Below are 22,060 nucleotides of genomic sequence, written 5' to 3'. Positions count from 1 at the left end.
TTAATGAAACCAAGCAAACACCACAATAAGGAAATTATATTTAAAAAACTACATTTCCCTTTTCTGCCCCTTTTAACCCAGAAACATCATGGAGAAGCATTGTTACTTGACATATTTGGGGTCTACAGGTGTAAGGCAAATGTAGGTTCTCTCATGAGGTCTGCAGTGAACTCGAATCATCAGTAGCCCAGATTGTTTTAATCTCTTGTTGTTCTACACATAATAAGCATTTTCCTTCCCACTGACTATCTCTCTGGGTGTCCTGCAATGAAAGACACTTTGGTTCTTTATACTTCTCTTGCATCTGACAGCTTTCTCTTCTCAATATTTTCTTACTTCCGAATTATACGATAGAATAAATATGTTCACCAAATCCAAAGTATTTCAGAGAGACTGAGGTTTGAATCTTAACCTTAGAATTTCAGCCATTCTTTTTAAAAGAAAACTAAGTTATTATGGCTCAGTTCAGAAAAAAGAAAAAAGGAGAAGGAGAAGGAGAAAGAGAAGGAAAAGGAAAAGTGCATTTTAGAAAATAATAGGGCAACAAGTTATTGCCTTTTCTAAAATTGCAGCTAAGTCTTATTTTGTCATCATTTTTAAGCAGACAAAGCATAACAGTAGTACCGGTTGATCACCCATGTTAAAAAATTGGGAAAAAATGATTCACTATAATGCTCCACAAAAAAGGACCTAAAACTTAACCCTACATCAATAACTCCATCAGTTCAGATACACTTTTCAAATAAAATAACATCTTTTTCATGGTTGAAGTGTAGGTCTTGAACATTAATAAATTAATCTTACTCTTTGATATCATTCTGCAACAAGTATTGTGCTACAGATACTTGCAGCAGCCACTTACTTTGGACACGAAACAATCTGCTATAGCCACAGGATCATTTTCACAGTTTTCCAAATCTTGCAGAAGTTCACTAAAACAAAGAACAGGAAAAAGAAAGACAATTATTGCACACCTCAGAATAAACATGCATATGTGCCCGAGAGACAGACACAGTTCCATCATTCAAGGAAGCACTTACAATGCAGCAAGTCCTAAAAAGGGAACTAGAAAACCCTCTGATTTCCCCCGTAAGCTTCCCATTCTCCTATGAATAGACCTGCATTGGTTTTCCTTGATTTTTTTTCAGACTATAAAAAAGCACCATCTTTCAAACCAGGATCTAAATTGAACTGAGTCAAACATACTGTTCTATTTCCTACCACATAAAACACAGTATCTTAACTCTGTTCAGTGTTATTACCACTGTTCCTCTTCCATACAGATCAGGCACTCAGATTCAGACGATAACAGTTGCACAGTATCTCCATGTGTACTACTCAGAACACTTTCTCTTATACACAGTCAAGCTGTTATTTGCACGTGCACAGAAATTCCAACTCTGATACCACAACACATCACCCAAATACAAAATTGCACGTTTTTCTACCAATATGTTGAAGTCACATTAATTTACTTTTTGTATTTATTTATTCTTACATATGCTGGCTTCACATTAATTACAGTACTGGAATACCTTTCTTGCCAGTAAACCACAAAGCTTTATGAACTCTTCCCCTAGATATGCAGTCATTGGAGTTTTCTATCTGGAGGCAGAGAAGCACCCTAAGGAAATGGTATTCCCACATACACAAACATTCAAGTTATTACAATGGCCATGGGTTGCTGATCATGTAAAGCTGAGTGCTGTCCTTCAGACTGATAGCTCTTATATGATATGCACAGTACTGTAGACTGAGAGTAGTTTGTCCTGTACTCCAACTAACACACTCAAGTCAAACAAAATTTAAAACATGCCCTGTCCTATAAAGATTTTCTTTGTTCTGGGAGTTTGACTTAACTGAGGTGGATGAGGAGCAAGTCTGGAAAACACAGATGAGAAACAGAGATGTATTACACATACAAGAAGAATGGTAATAAGTTCACTCAGGAAGTCTTTTCTACATTTAGTGGGTCTCTTCACTGAATAAAGATGGTGAGCCAGGAAAATGTTTTTTGAAAGGGAACATATAAATTCTACATGCAGAAAAATAAAACCTTACTGAAAATTTTTTTTATATTTTTGACAAGCCAAACAGGAAATGAATTCATTATAACAGGAGCAACTCAACAACGAAGCATGTTCACTATCGTATGAAATTCAGGTCTTGAAAAACTATTCAGTGAAATAAATTGTTCAAGCAGAAGAAGAAAACCTCAAAGGTCACTCCTTGGTCTTAATATTCTTTAGTTTTAATAAAAGATATTCTCAGAAAACTGAGAAAGAAAAAGAATTTTCTACCAAATGGTTCTATGATAAACCATTTTTCCTTCTCATCAGATGATTTTTCATTTAATGCTACTTTTCTAGTAGCATTCCAATTCATAGCTGGTTTCCTGAATGCATTTTGCCTAGGTGCTGCTATGTTTAGGGAACTACCCTTTCCTCTTCTAGGGAGAAATAATTTCCCTGTGTAAGTAAGAAAAGAGTAAATAGAAAAGTTTCCTGACTTGTTCTTTGCTTCTGTAATTACTAGAGGAAGGAAGGAGAGAAATCAGCAATCAGTCACAATGAACGAAGACAGACAAAAAACTTAGGCTCAGCGGATACTAAGCCACTTTGTATAACAACAATTTAACCTCCACACCTCAGAATCTCTCTTCAACAAAATAAGAATAAAAATATGACCCTTGCTTGATAGCCCATACTCATGAAGCTCATTAAGTTAGAAAAGAAAGTAGGTGTAGCAATGCAGAGCATAACCATTAATTATAATGATTGTTTTCCACAAATGAATTTTAGAAATAAGATCAAATCAAATAAACAGAACATGCTCAGAGATTTCCTGTTGCCCAGCCCCAGCAGGCAGACGTTCTCCTGATGCTTTAGAGTAGCATCTTGTTGCCATTTTATTCCCACTTGCCTCCTAATATGTTCCATTATTTTTCCTACAGAATATGGTTAATGTTGCACTTAAAGATTTCAAATATTCATGCAGAGAGTCCAAGTTTATACAGTAAATATGCCTGTGGCATGTGTTGTCAGTGCAAGCCTATAATGTAAAGGATGCACTTAGGATGATTTTGCTAGCTATACTGCACTCTCTTCTGTCTCATCTGAGTGATAAGAACAGGATTTATAAGAGCAACCTACCACTGCATAAAAATAACAAATCTATCATGCCCATGAATCCTGAAAATCTTAAATAAATCCTTATAATACCATGTTGACGTGTGAAAGAGCATGTTTATCATTCTACATCTAAGTACCTGATAGTAAAAATGGTAGCAAGAAAACAGATGTTTCATTCATGTGGACGTTGAGATGTTTTACACTTTTCACAGATAGCAACACAACTCTTGACAACTGTGACTTGTGTATGCTAATAGCCCAGGCAGGAAGAGCGCATGAGGGTACACCAGTAGGGGATTATGATGCTCTTGCAGGCGAATCACAAACAGAACTCAAACTGAAGCATGCCACAACAGCTACTTCTGTTTCAGATCATGTATTGAGTTATAACATTGAGGTTGTTATGAGCTGGAAAAATCTGAATCTGTACTCATCTGAATCATCATCAATAGCTAATGCTAATACCTTTGGGATGAGAGAGGTAACCAGAGAAAGACTAAAAATTTTTCATGCAACAAATTCATTCTTTCTTCAAGTCAAATCAGTCAAATCACTCATTACAGTGCTATTTATGATGTTCTGATCTTTTGGAATAGGAATCATTTTCAAGACAAAACACTTAACATCCCTTTCAATTAAGCCAAGTGAGACTTTCTTTTAATCTTATTAATATTATTATCACACTATTTTAAAACAAGACAGAAATTTTTCACCTTCCTCTTGATCTGAAATGAAGAAAACGAAAGATAATAATGACAGCTACATCAGACAGCCAATTCTGATAACATGGAAGGAATAAAAAATGCAGGAAGGGAACAGCATTATTTGTTTTGCACCCATGACAAAGAACAGTTGATGACCAAACATGGTGCAGTCTAGCCATAAATGCTAGCAGCATTACCAAAAAGCTTTATTCTCTCTATGCCTAACAGAGCACAGCATCAAAAGCTATAAGGGACAAAGCAATTACAATCTGGTCCTCATGGTTGCACTGTTTGAATAATTCAATTTTCTATATAATGAATCTGAAAAGTTCAGACTTTTTTTTTTTCAGAAAAAAAAAAAAAGAGAAATGTAGCCTTGATATAATCTCATGGCTACAAAAACTTAGTGGCCAAAACTGTTTTCTTTCCACTAAAAGCAAAACCCTTTTCCTTTAAAGGTGAGCTCTTGCAGGTTTTCTGAAGACTCTTCCTAACAGAAAGTCAACAGCTGCCTGTACAAACCTCAGCACACAGAGACTACTGGATACAGCACCTGTAGAGAACAGCTCTGCATGGTACATGCATGCTTCAGTAGTCACTAATTACACAATTTGTCTCATCAATGAAAGTTTTAGTTTGGCCTATCTTATGATCATCTGGGTGTTGAGAGAAGTACAAACCTTACACATGCTTCTCTGCAGAGTTCCCATTTCAGAATGAAGTCATGCTACTGGGTCAAGAATTTACCCTAAACTGACACTGAAAAGAATCTCAACAGGAGAGGCCAGAGGAGGAAGGTAGCAAACGCTGGCTTAGAGGACACTTCTCCCTTCCAAATAAATTAATAAAAGTGAAGCAGTTTTTCGTAAGAGATTCTAGCAGGACTACTGGAATATTATAATTCTACTTTAAGAAATGGCTTTCCAAAAAGAAGTCATAGGGACGGGACCAGCAGTTAGAATCCTGACCATCATTTCTATTATTCAGTGCAAGAGGTAAAAATCAGAAAGCATATAGTTGAAAGTAATTCCCATTTACTGAAATGGAATTTTTCATATCTACACTGACCACAAGAGCCCAACACACATTCAAAGTTGACGAAAACAAGGTAATTCTAAAACCATAAAATTGTGCTTACAAAAAGCATGTGAAACTAACAAAGGACTGCCAAGTGGAACTTTTTCAAAGATAAAGAGTATGAGGCTCTAGAGTATGTTTAGGACCCAGAAGCTACACACCAGGTTTCATTCACATAGGTGGGAACTTATTCTTGATGCTGTATTAGGATGTACAGTAAGAATCTTAGAAAACTGTCTATTTCCATTTTAACTCAAGAGGCCTGAAATACATTAGTATTTTACTAGAGGCTTTGAATGAGTTTTAACAATTCTAACATACAACCTTAAAAGTCCCCTAGGTTTCTTTTTTCATTCTTTTCTTTTAACCTCAACAAATTTTATCTTTTTTTTTTTTTTTGGTTAACTTAGTGATACCTTATCATAATAAATCATACTAAAGAGTAATTTTATTAGGTAGTATTTGTAATGATGCTGATATAAATGTCGTCCAACAACCAGGCCTGCCATTTCCCTAGTTTTTGAACACTCAGAAAATATAATAGCCACATCTTGGTTTCCCATTATGATAGATAAACTGAAGAAGCTCTTCAACAGGAGTCTTCCACTTTGGAATTTTCTTTCGATTCAAGGAAATTATTTATTGTTCTTCAAAGGTCACAGTAGTTTGGGAGATCATCTGTCAACTACAGTTAAGGATAAGAAAGCTTTTACAGGAATAATGGGATAGAAGACATAGGATCTTTATGCCATTTGGTTTGTTAAATTGATTGAATGTTCAGGTTTTTCCCAAATGCTGAACAAGTTAACTGTTTTTACAGAAACAGATAATTAAGTCAAAAGTAACAGTAGTATGTTTTTAAAATTGAAGTTCCCATCAGTCTCACACAATCTGGAACCAATTATAGACATAAGAGAAATTTTATTTCAAGTTCCCAGTATAGGCCAGAACTCCATTTGCAGAGTTTCTGAGCAGGCTGATAAGATACCTAGCAAAAAAGTTGAATAAATGGAAAGGTACTTGAACATGTTTTTGATAAATTATTTAATGAAGTATCTAGCAGTTTGAAGTGTTACAAAAGTCAGATGCATGGCAGTATACAAAAAGATCTGATATAGAAGGAATAAGATACTTCTCTTTGAAAGAAGAGATGTCATTCATGGTAGTCTTGCATTAGGCTTTTCTGTGATAGGAAGCATGTTAGACTTATATTTATGGAAACAACCAGCATGAAAACAGAAACAGTAGGTGAACAACACACTTGATTCATTTAATCAACAGCTACAAAATCTGGTTTCAGTAAATCATCCCAGCTTAGAATCAGAAAAATACCATTACTCAATTCATATATATATTAGCAGCATTAAAATGATAAAAGAAAATTTGCTTGGTTTGCTCCCTCCCCATTAATGCAGGCTATTGACCCACTTTCATTTAGTTAAACATCAATTTACCTGTTGAAATGATAGATATCTCGTATGTTTCCAAACAGGGCTGATCGCTCTTCAGTCCCCAGGGGCAGTTTGGATTGGTCAGTGATACAATCAAGGTAATCCTACAAGAGAAATGAGAAGGACCCGTTTAGACATTTCCTCCTTTTCTAAATCAGTAAATGGAGCAAACTTTTATTGTACAAGATGAGTTCCTTCATATCAGTTTCACATTACTATTACAGTAAACCTTTTAGTAGCCTCTCTGTGAACAGTCATTCTATTATGAGAGGTAACAGTACTTACTTGTTCACTGAAACCAAGAAAATAACAAAAGACTGAATGATAAGTTATAGTACTTAGATTGGACAGCCAACATTTCTCTTGCTACTGATACACAAATGTATTCAGATGTCATTTACAATGATGGCTTAATTGATCATTTAACGGGCTCAAAGACAAAAAAAAACCCTACAAATAAGAAATGAAGAATTGAGTCTTAGTAACAGAAAACATATGTAATCTAGAACAGTAAGCATGGAAAAAATGTGCTCAGAAAAGTAACCACTAAGAACTTTTTTTAACTATAGTTGAAAAAGCAATGCATATTTTATAGAGAACAGAGGATCTTGATGTATATGCATACATGCAACTTAACCACACATATAGATACACTGAAAATTACATTGGTATATACAGTTAGTAAATACATGCTTTGTAATTTATAAGAGTGCCTTGTGCAGTAATTTTAACTGAATAGGTATGAGAGCTAGAAAAAGATTAGGTCAACATTGTTCTAGCAGAACAACCTTCCCGTATCTTCCCTCATTTTGATAAGACATCAGCTCCCAGAGCATCACCTTTCAACCCATTGCTGCCATAGTATTAAGATTTCCTCAGCTAGAAGCAAAAAAAAAAACAAAAACAACAAAAAAAAAACAACAAAACAAACAAAAAAAAACATTGGGTTTTTCAAATAACTTCTGCTTATAAACCAAGAAACCCGGTGTGCTGCCACATTCATGAATAAATTCTGCTGGAGGATGGAAAACAATAAAGGAAAAGTGAAAACAGCTGAAACAATGTGAAATAAAAATAAATAAAATCTCTTAGCCTGGGATCAGACAATGTAGTGTGGCAATCTACCAAAAGCAACATAACATTCCGCTGCACTCCAAGGAACAAACCCTGCAAAATGTCAACTAGATCATGAAAACTTCTAAGATGTAACTGGGCAGAGTCATAAAGAAAAAAATACTGCAGAACACATACACTGGACACAATTTATTCCCTGTAAATCCAATGAAGTTAAAGGGTTTGGATCAGCCACTGATCTGGCCTTTGGATTTTAGACACTCTCACAAAGAAGGTTATGAATTCAAGTCCCCAGCACATATTCGGTGCAAATGAGGTGGAGTCAGCAGCCTCAGGTCCTAATCCTACCACTCAGTAATCCACACTTGGTATTTGCTTACCTCCAATTAAATCTACCTCTCATCTCCATCAAAAAGTCCCAGAAAGTCATCTCTTCTCTGACGGACATCTGTACTCTACATTCTATCAGGCTTGTAGTCCAGGCCTGTGCTTGAAATATGTTTGTGCAGTAAGACATTGGAAAAGCATCCCTGGGGCTGCCTGAATTTTTGGTTGGCTTTTCATTTACACTCAGAAGCCCCAAATGAGTAAAATGAGGCTGGCAGGATTGCAGCATGTAGTATATTAGGTCAAATGTAGAAGCAGATGAAAGATTCAGGGCTATTCCAGTGACAGCAATAAATAAATTTTTCTGCTCACTAATAAAAATTCACATTTAACAGCAAGGAACAGAAAAGCTGCAGTGAAGCTATGATCATCTGAAAACATTTGAGCACTGCAGGGCACTGGAGCATTCTGAGCTGGTGTGATTTAGGGTTGCAGAGAAATGGAAATCTCACAATAAGTAATTCCATACAGTCTGTTTATTATATGAAGAGGAATTCCTCATTCATCTGAATAGATGGAGCTGGGGTTTCCTCAAAGCAATAAATAGTCCGGAGTCATTTATTTTCCAATATTGTGGACAGTTTTATAAGCATGATCTTTCATGCCCCTTTCATCCTCTCATCCCAGTTTTTCTCCACGTACGTATCTTCTTTTCAATCTTCTCTTAGTTAGAAATAAGGAACCAGGCACTTTCTAATGCTCCTGCCAAGAAAAAGCCTGCAGGTGCTTTGGCACTTCTCCAGCACTCTATGAGTATGTGCCAGGTTATATCGCACACCCACAGCCTGCGCTCCTTGCTGCAAAAAGTTCCCCAGGACTGCATCTCAGGCCCCTTCCCTTCCCAGCATCAAGAGAGAAACAAACTGGAAATGGATGGTTGGGGTTTTTCTTGCTTAGAGCAAAAGGAGCCAGTTGTTTGTTAAATATGCTTGGGATTCAGAGGTTCCTTATAGCTCACTCATACTGTTAGGGAATCACAAAGGTTTGGGGGACTGTTTTCACATTTTAACTTTCCGATAGTGCTAATGTCACCAATCTGAGACTTGATCAACAGTCTTGTGGTTACAGTCACACTGCTGAAGGCGCAAGCAGATGCTGGGGGTTAGGCCTGAACCACCTGTGTACAGCAATCCCAGCAGCAGGCCTGCAGGGCTCCGCATGTGTGTGGGGCAGGATGCTGGCTGCTCTTCACAAGGTAGCCCGACACATTCCAGCACAGTGCGGCAGCACTTGGCTTGCACTGGCACAGCAAGTGGGTTATATTGCTTTATAGAGTGTATGTGCTATCATAAAAGCTTCATGAACTCATCCAGGAAACTGAAGCACTATCAGCATACAGCAAGGACGCCAACGGGAGATCAAAGCTAGCCAGCCATGGGGTTTTTCCTAATTATTTCTTAGTATATGGTACTTTACCCCCGTGGTAGTCACTGCAACCTCCTGCAGCATATCAACAGCTGTTATCATCTGAAGCCATAATGAAAGGTCTGGAGCTATGAGATAACAGGGCAGGCTGCAGCTGTAATGACACGGTACAGAAATCAATGAAATTTATCGGAACAGAACACTAGGTTTATTCCTTTTATTTGCTTCTTGTCATCATCTACGGAGCCTCTGTCAGCACTGAATGATTTGTTTATAACCTTTGCCTTTGCCAGCATTTTACTGCCTCTCTGCAGTTACAGCAAAACATTTAGCTTACTTTATAGGAGAAACAAAAATAAATGCCAGTCTCCTTAGACTGATTTATGGAGAAAGGTTTGCTCTAATAGCGTTGCACAATTTTTCCACACTATTTCCTGAATCTCTCCAAAAACCAGAGGAGTCTTGCCAGACAGCTCTGCCTCCCTTGCTGAGTTTGACATTCTCCCCATTTGTCTTTCATCACACCAGATCTATCAGGAAGAATGTCTGCAAGAAGCTTCACATCTGACAACCACCTCCTCCTTCCTAATCAATCGAGGAAGTGCTCCAGAAGAAGAGCATGCTGACAACACTAACCTCAAAGGATAAAACAACAATCCTATTAATTGGAAATGAGAAAAAACTGTCAAGAAAAGAACAAAATGAGCAAAAATTTCTTCACAGATTAAATTATTTTTTTTTTCACAACCAAAGTTCAGAAAACAATTGCAAACTTATGTGAAACATTTTCATTTAGACACTCAGGTTTTCCCTTGAAAACAGGTCCACACTTAGCTTTAAAAACAAAATATGAACAGAACAGTAAATCAGAGAATAACATGGTAATGTTAACATTACATCTTAAAATTAGTAATGTTAATGGTAGTGTTAAAAACTGGGATAAAAGACACGTTACCTTGTGAAACATTTTTCCTGCCCTGCAAGAAACGTACATACTATGAAAGTATCTAGTGCTTCTTCTACAAAGCGAACTCTGCATATATTGAAATCAAAGATAAGCAAAACTGTCTGTAGAGAAGTGCTGTTGCATACGCACACCATTAACAAAAGGCACATACACAAAACACTAAACATTTAAATAAACAAACAACCAAAACATTAAAAAAATAAAAATAAAATAAAACAGGTACTTATCAAAACTCCAGGATACTCTTGTGCAGCAGCAGGAGGAGGAACATGCAGTGAAAACATCAAACTGGATTTAAATCCAGGGAGCACAGTAACATCAGCCCCCATTTTCAGGTATTTCCAAAGTTTGTGTTACCAATAAGGCAATTCATTCTCTTAGATGATATATTGAACCTGTGGGCATGGTCTTGGCTTGACTGCCCTCTACCCAGCACAGGAGCAAACAGCACAGATCAGATGGTCAGGCATGAGAGGAGTTTCTGATGTACTCCAGTAGCCTGGGCTGTCTATGCAATGCTCTCTCTACTTTGAGGAAAAGGCTGCAGGCCAGAAGGAAAACATGACACAAATTGGATCTTGTCTGTAGCATGCTACCTATAGCCACACTTAACCAAACCACAGCTGAAGTCAAGACAACACTGGACTGCTGCACAACAGAATAATTGTTGTAACTTGTACCATGCTGCCCATTACAGAGGTAATTATAGTCTGCAGCGCTGCCCCTTTTGCCTGATCATTCCTATTCCTTATAATTTACTTCATTTACAAACTCATCTGAACTGTACAGCAGCACTGTCTAAATGCATGGTAGGGGAGAAAAATAGTATACTGTCCACAACAGGTGGCCAAAGACTGAATGCCAGTCGAAGCAACTCACTGCAGCTCTTCAGCTCAATTACTGAAAGCACAGCTGCATTTTGCATTTTAACCTGCAAAATGAAGGTGCAGTTGTAAATAATACATACATAGCCTTCTTGATCTGGTTCCTTTGGCTATATCTGGCTAAGGACTCAGAAATTTAAATCAAACCTGTCTTCTTGCCATATCAAAACTTTCAAGATTTTTCATTAAAACATACGCTTTTTCAATATTACAGTCCCCTTATCAATATTACAATCCCCTTCAGTGATGGAAGAAGACAAGTCCATCATTTTAGTGCAGGTCTTAGAATGTGCACAGTGATTTACTTGGACTCATCTGAAGTAAAGCTTTTAATGCAGCCAAAATTCACACACTTCTGACTACTTTCTTCCATTCAGTTTGTCATCCATAGTCTGCCTCTTTATTCCTGTAAAGAGTCATACTGATCACATATCTTTAAGATATATTCATTTTGACTGAAATCATTCTTCTCTTCTATGAATGCAAATGCTTGCTCAGTTACCCTCCCAGACTTTGCCATTTTAAGCCCTCATCAGACAGCCTGACATGCTCCTACTTGGAAAAGCAGAAACTCTTACCTATCAAGATAATTACTGCCCTTAACCTCCTGCTTCAAGAGCTCCTCTGCCAGAGAAGCAGAAGCAGCTGTGCTTCAATAGATTGCCAGTATTGATTTAATGAAGAGAGGAGTAACTTTTCAAATGCTTTTTCATGTGTCTGAGAATTGAGTAACCATCAGCCAGTATCTCCATCTCGCATGAGAAATGCTACCATTATCTTAGGCTGTAGGCAGCACAATCATGCTGTTGCACAGTAGCCTAATACAGCTGAAGACTCACATTTTTCTAATAGGAATACTTTTAATTGTAGACACAGTTTGACAAAAAACAGCAACAACAAACAAAACTCACAACAAAAAGAACCAAAGCTTTATATAATTTCTGCTCCAGACATTGCCAGTAAATCAAACTTTAAAAAAAGAAAAAAAGAAATGCTTGCAATATCCTCTATATAGCTTCTCTACATGCAAAACTATAAATCAATAAAGAATGAAATTTCTGTGAGCATGTCTTTCCAACTTCTACTGTAAATGGAAAGTGCAGATTTTATTTATTTATAATATTCTATTTTTTAAGGACATCAGCAGCTTGAAAATCTTCACACTGACCAAAGCACGTACAGGTCCTGTGCCCCTCCTATTCCTCTTTCTCATTCCTTTTACATTCCCAGTACCTTGAACATAAATCTCCACTTGACAGTGCCAGTAGAGAAAGCCCTACCCCTGTGGGAAATTCAGCCCCTCCAGAGCTTGTCTGCAGGCCCTAACACAGCCACCTACATTCTGGCAGCGTCTTAACCCTGCTGTCGTGGGAGAAGGGTTAGGAGAATACGTGCCATTATTGATAGCCAGCAAGTCTCTGAAAACTCCCATGTTTTATACAATGTTTGTTTGTGATCTATTTCCTTTCCTATTTCCAGGCAGAGCAGCAGTCTCTGAAGTGGCAGGATGCTGCCTTGCTGACATCAGTCCTTGCTCCAAGCACCATGTGGATGGAGGTAGTGGAGGAAGCTGTCTAAGTTCACCTTTGTTTATGGCCAGCTTCATCTGTGCAGCCAGTTTGCACAGGCAGTTGGGCTCACAGCCTACAGATTACAGCAATAAAGCCAGCATCATGATCCAGTAAGATGATACCCACTGACTGCATGCAGAAAGGGCAAAGATTGATGGCAAGAGAGCACTCGTTAGAACACGATATGAAGAAATACTAAAAATAGAGAAGCACATTTCAGTTTTCTTTCCACTGTTTAACAGTGTAGAGTAACATGATCACAAGAGACTTTTCCACACATTTTCCACAGTTAGGGGTCTGCAGAATCCAGTACTTACATAGCACATGCATCAACTTAACTACCATCTACAGAATAATAGGAGAATAACTTTTTTCATGTAGTTGTTCTCAAGCAAGTGACAAATTTTCTACAATCAACATGGCTCCCTCACTCACCTTACATATACACATACAACACTGCCTCATTTACAGATACTAGGGACTAGAAATAATGACATCTTGTAAATCCTAGTGACTTCTTCATGCATGAAAAGCAACAGAAGGACCATATGTCAGCCAAAATTAGCAGCGAGGAATTTCTGAGTCCTGACTTGCACCTCTATAATATGCTCGTTCTTTGATTTAGATGTCATTGAGCAGTTGTGCCTGTGTAGAGCACAAGCATGCATGAGGCTGTATACAAAGTCTGAAAACTTCTAGAGCATATCAGTGTCAACAACACAGCAATCAGGAGATCTAGTTACGGGACCTCAAGGACAGACTGCTTTTCATGGATTTTGCCTTCTTAGTAGAAGTGAATTTTTGCTTGAATGAAATACAATCACAGTTTAGTAATGTTCCCCTGTTCAATTGCAGGTATTTCATGCCAAAATTTCCCACCCTAAAAAGACATCCTGGAAGGCAGGCTGTCAGTTAAATCAAAGTGTAATTTGATAGAGGTACACTAAAAGCACTCATACTACAAAACTGGGATTCATGGATCATGCACAGACAAGTCCTCTAAATCATACATCATCTGTAAAGATGATATGGGTAAGCCACTGGGAACAGAAACTCATATGTAATGCCACTTATATTCTTCAGCACACTAACTTACTGAAGTTGTAGCCCACTGATTAAAACTACGTTCCATGTTTATCTTCAGATATCAGCCAGTACCGACTGACAAATCACAGCTACAGGAATTTTGCCCAGAAGCTGGTACTGAGAATTGCAACTCAGACATACAGTAAGATGTAAATTCAGAGAACAGATGGAGATTATGAGATAATAATAAACACTATCAGTAATTAACTAACATGTCATTGAAGAGCAACGTGAGGGCCCCATCTAAATGGCTTCTTAAAGACAAGAGGAAACACAGAAGAAATAAACTACAGTAATGAGGACAACAAAATGAAAGCATTAACCAGCAATTAGGATGTCAAACACTTTGGGATCACTAGACAGATGAAGTAGGTACTCTACAAATTTCTATATATAGGGCTACAACTGAGGAATGACATCATCAGAATAAATCAGCAGTAGCACTCAATAACCTAGTGCTTTTTTTCAAAAGGTACCATCTAAAAATGTGCAATAATTAATAATTCTAATTTATATATATTAGCAAATCTCAAAGTTCTTCAGGATATTTACATTAATTCTCACAACAGGGCCTACTTAGCCTGACTATAACTTCATGAAGACAGAATCAAGCAATGAACAGAAATTTTGTAAGGCACATTTAGTCTTTGAAGGTCTGAGCCACCCAGGAAAGAAACCTGAATGCTGGTAGACTATTGTCCTGTTACACGAACTTCCCCCAGTTCATAAGGCAAATGAATGTTACCATTTTTAAGGAGACCTTGATATGCTTGCAAAATAAATGAGACATTCCAGAGGAAAAATGTTAATTTTAAAACACAAGAAAGGAAACTGCAACTGCTTGTTTTCCAAAGAATGAAAATGCAAAGCCAGCATATCAGAGAAAATGTGCACACATCCTAAACACACATTTATCCTAACCTTGTTAACAACGTATTTCCCAGACTTGGATGGATTTCATCAGTATCAAACAATTAAATGGAAGGTCATAGCAGTGAGTGGATTGCATCTGAAAATTTAAGACAGTATCTTACTTGCAAAACGGTCTTCTCATGAAACCACAACAAATTGCAGCTAGTGACCTTAGCGCATGGGACTGGTGAAAGGGAAAAGAGAGAGTGCTGTGTAGTTTGTTAAGATTTCACATTTAGAGAGTATGGATTAGTAGCAGAACACATTCTACTGACAAGTAATATATAATAATGATGGTATAACAAAAATATTTTGTCATATCCAATATTTTCATGGACCAGAAGAAAAATGGCAATAATCAATAATTAAGATTCCAGAAACTCTAGTCTGAGTGCAGATTCAGTAATTTGTTTCAATTTAAGATATCACTTCCAAATTTTGGAATTTCTTCACAGAAAGTCCAAACTTTCTGCAAAAAAGCATCATTTTATCAAAGCATTTAAATAAATACTGAAAACGATGTGGTTTAAGCAGTTTTAAGCAGTGCTTCCTCTCTTATGCCTCTCAGTTCTGACCTACTCCTCCCAGTTATGCTATGCACCCTCCTCAGACTTGCTTGCCCAGAGATGCTGTACCACTTTCCAGAGCTCCCCATCACTGATAGCGAGCAAATGGCAAGTGTAGGGCAGAAGTTAACTTTCTAAATTACAAAAGAGCTCTACTCATGCCACACAAGATAGCACAACCTCACGCTCCAGCCTTAGTATAGATATAAGAATGAAGTTTCACACTCAGAATCCTTTGCAGACCACCCGCACTCCTAAACTATGCATTCCCTATGTAAATACACCTTTTTCTTACCTTCCTCCAGCAAAAGGAAAACAATAGAATTCCCCAGAACAGGAAACTAACTTTCTCCATTTAACCTATTCTCATTTGCATTTCGAAATCAAGTAGGAGGCTACAGATAGTAGAGTCAAGCAATATACCCACTGCTGCAGGAAAAGGACTACAATAATAGTTGCAGGGGCTTTTCAGCAATTCTTCAGGTCACTGGCACAGCAGCAGATATCTCTGCTGCTCATCTTCCACCTAGAAGAAAAGATTGTCTATACAGACACTTATTATCGCAGCATAACTCACTCTTTTGCTCTGACCTCCAACAAACACAAAGTTGTAGCTATGCATTTCTTTCGTTGTGATGCACGTAATCCCAGCCATAAACTGAAGGCCTGTCCAAAATTTTCTACAGTCTCATTGTAAGGTAAGACCTGGATGCAAAGTTCAGATGCAGAAAACACAGAGCAATGCTGACATTTTATCTAGTGACTTTCAAATGCTCAGGAGTGTGCTGAATAAAGAACACCCGTGAATATTACTAATATTACTAGCAGAAATAAGACTGAGTTATGATAATGCAACCAAGAAAAAAAAAACCACATCCATATATTTAATTAAGGCTTTGCATACTTTGTATGATGTTAGTACACAAACAACTCCCTGTTCCAGTTACAATATAAGGAGCTCCATTTCACCAATGAAGTAGTTAGCTAGGTTACTTCTGGTTGTTCACAACTCCATGTTCCTGCTTTACAAATATCAAACATCTTTTTCTAAAGCCCCAAATCATTATCACATGCACAAAAAAACCAAGGTTTTGGGTTTGGTTTCCTTTTTGTTGTTTTTTTTTTCTTTTCAGGGTATGTATGATGACACAAACATAGCTGGCAAAATATTTTTGTTCAAGATCAGAAAAAAGTTTTTAGAAAAAAACTTTATCTAAATCTATTTAAGATATAAAAGTAAACAATTATTTGCTTACTTCCATCACATTAGGTTTCTTTAGGATGGCTCACGTTCAGGAAGCAAGAAGCCCACTGGGAAGACTGGATAGTCCTATTGCCTCAGACGAAAGAAGTCTGAGTAACTATTTCTCTAAGGTAGCCAGAACAGCTGTTTACATCTGGTTGGTAACAAACCCAGTGTTTCTACTACATATTTCTTCTTTCAACAGACTCCAATGGGGAAAAAAGGTCTTGATTTGCAAACAGCAAATTCAGAATCAAAACAAAACATAGAAGCTCTCCAATAAGCTGGATAAACATTACTGACTCAAAGAAGGCCTAGTAGATATGTTTCAAGATAGTCAAGCACAACTTAGTTTCTTTCAGCTACAAAATCTGAAACTTTCCTGGCTTTTAAGCCCCGCTGTCCCTGAGGAGGTCAATCAAAATTTGACACAGATCTTCCTTCATGGATAAAAGAGAAGCAGTGGGAAAGTTCACTGGCTCAGAAGAATATGAAATATTAATCACAGTTAAAAATATCACTGTCATTATCAGAATGTTTGTTTTGCAGGTAATTAAATTGCTCATCCAAATTTCTTATGGCATTAAGAACAAATTCCTAGTCAGAAAGAATAGCACAGGTGATAAGCAAAAATGAATCTGGATTTAAATTGAAGCCATAGCAAGACAAATTTCAAAGGAAAAAGAATCTAATTCTGAACATTACTGTTTTGCTTTAAATCTAAACTGGATGCCTTCATGAGCTCTGCAATCGATCTCACAAAGAAGGAGAGCCTTTCTCATAATCATCGTTCTATAGATGACAAAATTAAAGTAAACTGCTTAAAAATAATGCACCCATCGACTATTTTCTTCCTTTTGTGCTGGAAATTAAAGACAAACAGATGTGGTAAGATAGCAATCTTTGTCAGACAGACTAGACTTCCAAAACTGCAGTGCTTATGCATAAAACTGAATCACAGAATCAGCAAGTCTGGAAAAGACCTCTAAGATCAGCTAGTCCAATCACTCAAAATGCCACCAATATTCCCTAACTAAACCATGTCTTTTAGTACATCTAAATGTTTCTTGAACACCTCCAGGGATGGTGATCTCACCATCTCCCTGGGCAACCCATTCTAGTGGCTGACCACTCTTTTGGAGAAGAAATTATTTCTAAAATCTTAGAATCATAGAACTACCAACGTTGGAAAAGACCTCTAAGATCATCCAACCCAATAGTCCTCCTATCACCAATATTTCCTCCTAAACTATATTGCTTAGTACAATATCTAAATGTTTCTTCAACACCTCCAGGATCAGTGGTTCCACCACCTCCCTGGGCAGCCTGTTCCAGGGCCTGACCACTCTTTCAGAGAAGAATTATTTCCTATGTTCAATCTGAATCTCCCTTGGCACAACTTGAGGCCATTCTTTCTTATTCTATTGCTAGTTACGTGGGAGAAGAGGCCAACCTCCCTCACCACAACCCCCCTACAGGCAGTTGTAGAGAGTGATAAGGTCACATCCGAGCCTCCTCTTCTTCAGCTCCCTCAGCTACAGCAGCCATAGAAAAAGAGGTTTCAGTGAGAGTGTTTAAGTATAACATAGGAACAAACATTTGCAGTTTCATTAGTCACATCATGATTCCGACCTAAGAGGAATTAACTTTCTCTTAGTGCACAACAATGCAATGCACAAGCAGAAATGCTTTTACTGATACTACCAAGAAGTAGCACAGCACAGTCTTCAGAGCTGTGGGCTTAATTAATTGCCTAAAATGTAGGAAGAAACATACTCTAAATACAGAGACAGGAAACTTAGAACAATAAAATTTCGATAGTGACTTCCTCCCAGAAGAGCTTCCCTTAATCATTGGTGCCACAACACTGTCTGCGGCAAACATCAATATTAATCCTTGCCAGGCTTCTCCCTGTTACACAAAATGGACATAACTTTGTCAGACTTGCTCACCTTGAAGCTATTCCTTTCAGAAGCCTGCCTCCTTGCTGAGTTGCTTCAGGAGATATCAAAAAGAGCATTTTTTCAGAAAGAATCGAAAACACACTTTCCTGCTCACATTGAAAAGTTTTGGTGACTTTTCTACTCCGAGAAGCACCCGTAGGCTGACTAGCAGGGGCATGAAACATCCCCTTGCACCTGAAGGAGGTTCAGCAGCAGACTGAACCATAATAGAGATTTTGTTCAGAGAGCATGATTTTTGCCATTGTACAAACCTCCCCATAGTTGAAATTACATCGGGGTAAGGAGTGAAACCCCTCAAATTCATATTTTCACAATAGGAAATCTTTGCAATGGTCCTTTGTCTGTTTTAGTTCCATTTTCCCTAGATCTTAACCCACAACTGCCTTTGTACAATGCTACGAGACACATCTAGGTCTGCTCCTCTGAAGAAAGACAGGAAAAGATTGTTACAGTGTCTCAGAGAACCTCTGCAAATTTTGTGTCATAAAGAAGTATGCTATGTAGTTCCAGGACAAAGGAGACACAATAGAGTCCTACAGAAAGTTAAGAAGCAGAAACAGGAACAAAACTTGATGGACAGTAGGAGGTGGAGACTGAATGCCAGCATAATTTAGAAGGCAGAAAAATCAGGAATGGTGATGAAGTTGATGTCAGGAGAACAGAAAAAATGAGTGAAAAGCTGAGCTTTTCTTAGAGGAGAACTATGCTAGAACTGGCAAAAAGACTATGACAAGCTATTTCAGTGTGTCTTCAGACAAGGCAAGAGGACTGCGGGGAGAGATCTGGAGCCAGAAAAGACTGAGAACATTGAAAACAGAAAGATCAAAAAGTGATAAATCACATGAGGAAATGAGACAATATGGACTGACTGAGGACAGGAATGGGATCACAGAGAAAAGACTGATGACAGATGACTGAGAAGACTGCAGGCAGAAGACTGCAGAGGAGAATGGGATTATCTGAGTAAAAAGGCTTGATTGAGGAGTCTTCAGTTTAAAATAGAAAGTGGTTGGGGAGACGGGAAAAAAATTATGGAGAGGAGATAATAGGGAGAGAAGACAGAAGAGAGATTTCAACTGGTCTAGTAGGGATTGTTTAAAAATATGTCTCCGGTGAAAGGGTATTGAAACTCAACACATGCAAGAAGATTCCCATGCTGCAGATGCAGTTCAAGATTCCTGAAGCTTAACCACCATTTGTATCAGTTTTGTAATACACTGAGAAAGCTTCATTCTCCTCTAGTTACAGGTTTGAATAGATGCCAGCAATTTTTTAATAACATTATTTTAATGATATGAGTTCTTATATCAAATATCTGAGGTTCATGCAATGGACCCAGATGTCCTCAACAGGCTCATATCACCATGAAAGTAAATTAGTCATGCATAGCCATTTTTCTACAGCTAAAAGCATTGTACAGAGCATGAATATGGGCTTCCAACTTCTATGAACCAGAAGAACAGAATACTGACTTTTATTATAAACCTAGGGGAAGGTTTTTATTCAGGAAAAACAGAAATTGCTCGAGTAAGTGACTCTAAATGAAGTCTATGTTTACTCTAACTGAACTGCTATTTGAAAAAGTAAGACTGGATTCTGAAGAGGAGAAAGTCTGTGGGTTTCGCCCTGACCAGTACACCTGTCAGCATGACATAAGCAGGAAGCCAAAGTATCCAATTTCTCTTCCTAAACTTGCCTAAAACATGCTTCAAGCTGTACTAATTCAAAATTTTAATTACTCTTAACAGATCATCTGATAAAATAAACTAAACAATGGAAAAGTTTTGTCTATCCTTGTTAGAATGCTTGCCTGTGCAAGAATCACAGCAGCATTCCTGCAAACAATAATAATTCAACTTTTTCTCTAGATCACACACAAAATTGTTGTACTGGCTAGAAAAACAAGTGTTTTTAAGCATAGGGAGCCCAAACTATGTCTGTACAGCCTCCTCTTGCTCATTCTAAATCAATGAAATACTTCAGTAAAAAGAAAGCTGGAGAACCTCAGCTGATCACCGGCATCACATAGAGATCATATTAGCAATGTCTTATGAAGCTGATCTCTACATCAATTTGACAATTTGGCACTGTTAAGAACAAAAACCATCTGGATATTCAAAAGCAAAATTTAAATTTATGTCTTTTTAATTTACTTTAACAGTGGGTCAATGAAATCATCCAAAGGGATGAAATTTTATTTTCTCCCAGTCACTCCAGAGTCTTTATGTAGAGCATGCTTAACCCTATATGTTCTAAGGATTATGCAAGCTGAGAAGACACTTCCTAAAACACTATGCTGGGCTAACTCTTAATGAACTAACTTGGATTCTAGTACTATGCATCTTACCCTACATGCAATTTCATACAGTCTATGTTAATTAAACATTTGCGTACATATGTATATGACTAACCCTAGAAACCATTTTGGGCTTGTGAAGGACATGGAGGAAATTAGAGGTAGCCAGCAGGGATTCATCAAGGGGAAATCGTGTTTGACAATCCTGATATCCTTTTATGGAAAGACTGGCTTGGTAGATGAGGGGAGACCAATACTAATTGTCTACCTTGATTTCAAGAGGATTGTCAGCACCATCTCCCATTACATCCTTCACAGGCAAGCTGTTGATGCATGAGTAGACAGAGAGATGGATTGAAAATTGCATCCAGAGTGTCACGATCAAAAGCACAAAGTCTAGTTGGATGCCAGTAATTAGCACTATATCCCAGAGCTCAATACTTGGTCCAGCACATCTCATATGAGGAAAGGCTGAGACTATCCAGCCTAGAGTAAAGAAGACTTAGGGAAGGTCTCACCATCATATATAAATTCCTGCAGGAAGAGTGTAAAGAGGATAGAGACAGGCTCTTTTCAGTGGTGCCAAGTGTCAGGACAAGAGGAAATTGGAACAAACCAGAACACAAGTGATTCTCTCAGGATCAGGAAATACTTCTACGATGTGTAGGTGATGGAGCACTGGCACAGGCTGTCCAGAGAGTTTGTGGATTCTCTTCCTTAGAGATCTTCGGAAGCTACCTGGGTGTGGTCCTGGGCACCCTGTTCTGGCTGTGCCTGCTTGAGAAGGGTTTGGACCAGTTGGCCTCCAGATCTCTGCCAACCTCACGGAGTCTGATTCTGTGTAGCTGTGAGTTGACCCTTTCACAAATTAACATGGCTAGCATGATGGAGCTGCACTCTTTAATACTTTAACACTCTTCATATCTCTTTGCACAACATCACAATTGTTAATGTGTGTTCAAGAATTAAAAAAAATATCCAAAACAAATTCTGATCAGGTATCACAAACATGCTTTGCTCAACATGCTCAACAGAAATTTAGAGGGTAAATTCATAGACACAGAGTTTTAAAACCTTCTAAGTCCTAAAGCAAGAACACGTTTTGAAGTGCTGGAAACAAATAAGAACATGTTCCTGTTAAGTATTTTCCCATTGTCCGCAGAGAATGTAACATCAGCAAATCTCCGTTATTGAGGACAGAAAGCTTGTACCAACAGTTCTCAGCTAGGAACAGAGGGCAATTAAAATAGTACCTATTCACTTCTCCCTCTTTGTCCTCATGTCATCCTCAGTCTGTCTGACATTTTTTCAGTTGTTGTCTGTTTGTACTTGGGTTGTACTTGGATTGTCTTGTTTCTCCTTCCTCAATTCATTAAAAAAAA

The 22,060-nt window shown here is 37.8% G+C and overlaps 1 protein-coding gene across 2 annotated transcripts in view; it reads right to left on the bottom strand.

The window, feature by feature from the left end:
- The window catches only part of PLEKHG1 (pleckstrin homology and RhoGEF domain containing G1), a 113,361-nt gene that overhangs the window by 26,170 nt on the left and 65,131 nt on the right, over positions 1–22,060 (bottom strand). For both annotated transcript variants that reach the window (XM_010707180.3, XM_010707182.3), the window contains 2 exons: positions 6,367–6,467; positions 863–932 (listed from right to left, as the gene is read on the bottom strand). In XM_010707180.3, the coding sequence (XP_010705482.1) occupies positions 863–932; positions 6,367–6,467 (171 nt within the window). The remainder of the gene's footprint in view (positions 1–862; positions 933–6,366; positions 6,468–22,060) is intronic.

Source organism: Meleagris gallopavo, chromosome 2 (genome assembly GCF_000146605.3).
Source record: "Meleagris gallopavo isolate NT-WF06-2002-E0010 breed Aviagen turkey brand Nicholas breeding stock chromosome 2, Turkey_5.1, whole genome shotgun sequence".
Lineage (NCBI taxonomy): Eukaryota > Metazoa > Chordata > Aves > Galliformes > Phasianidae > Meleagris > Meleagris gallopavo.
The sequence above is the reverse complement of the archived record's forward strand: the minus strand, read 5'-3'. Positions and strand labels throughout refer to the sequence as shown.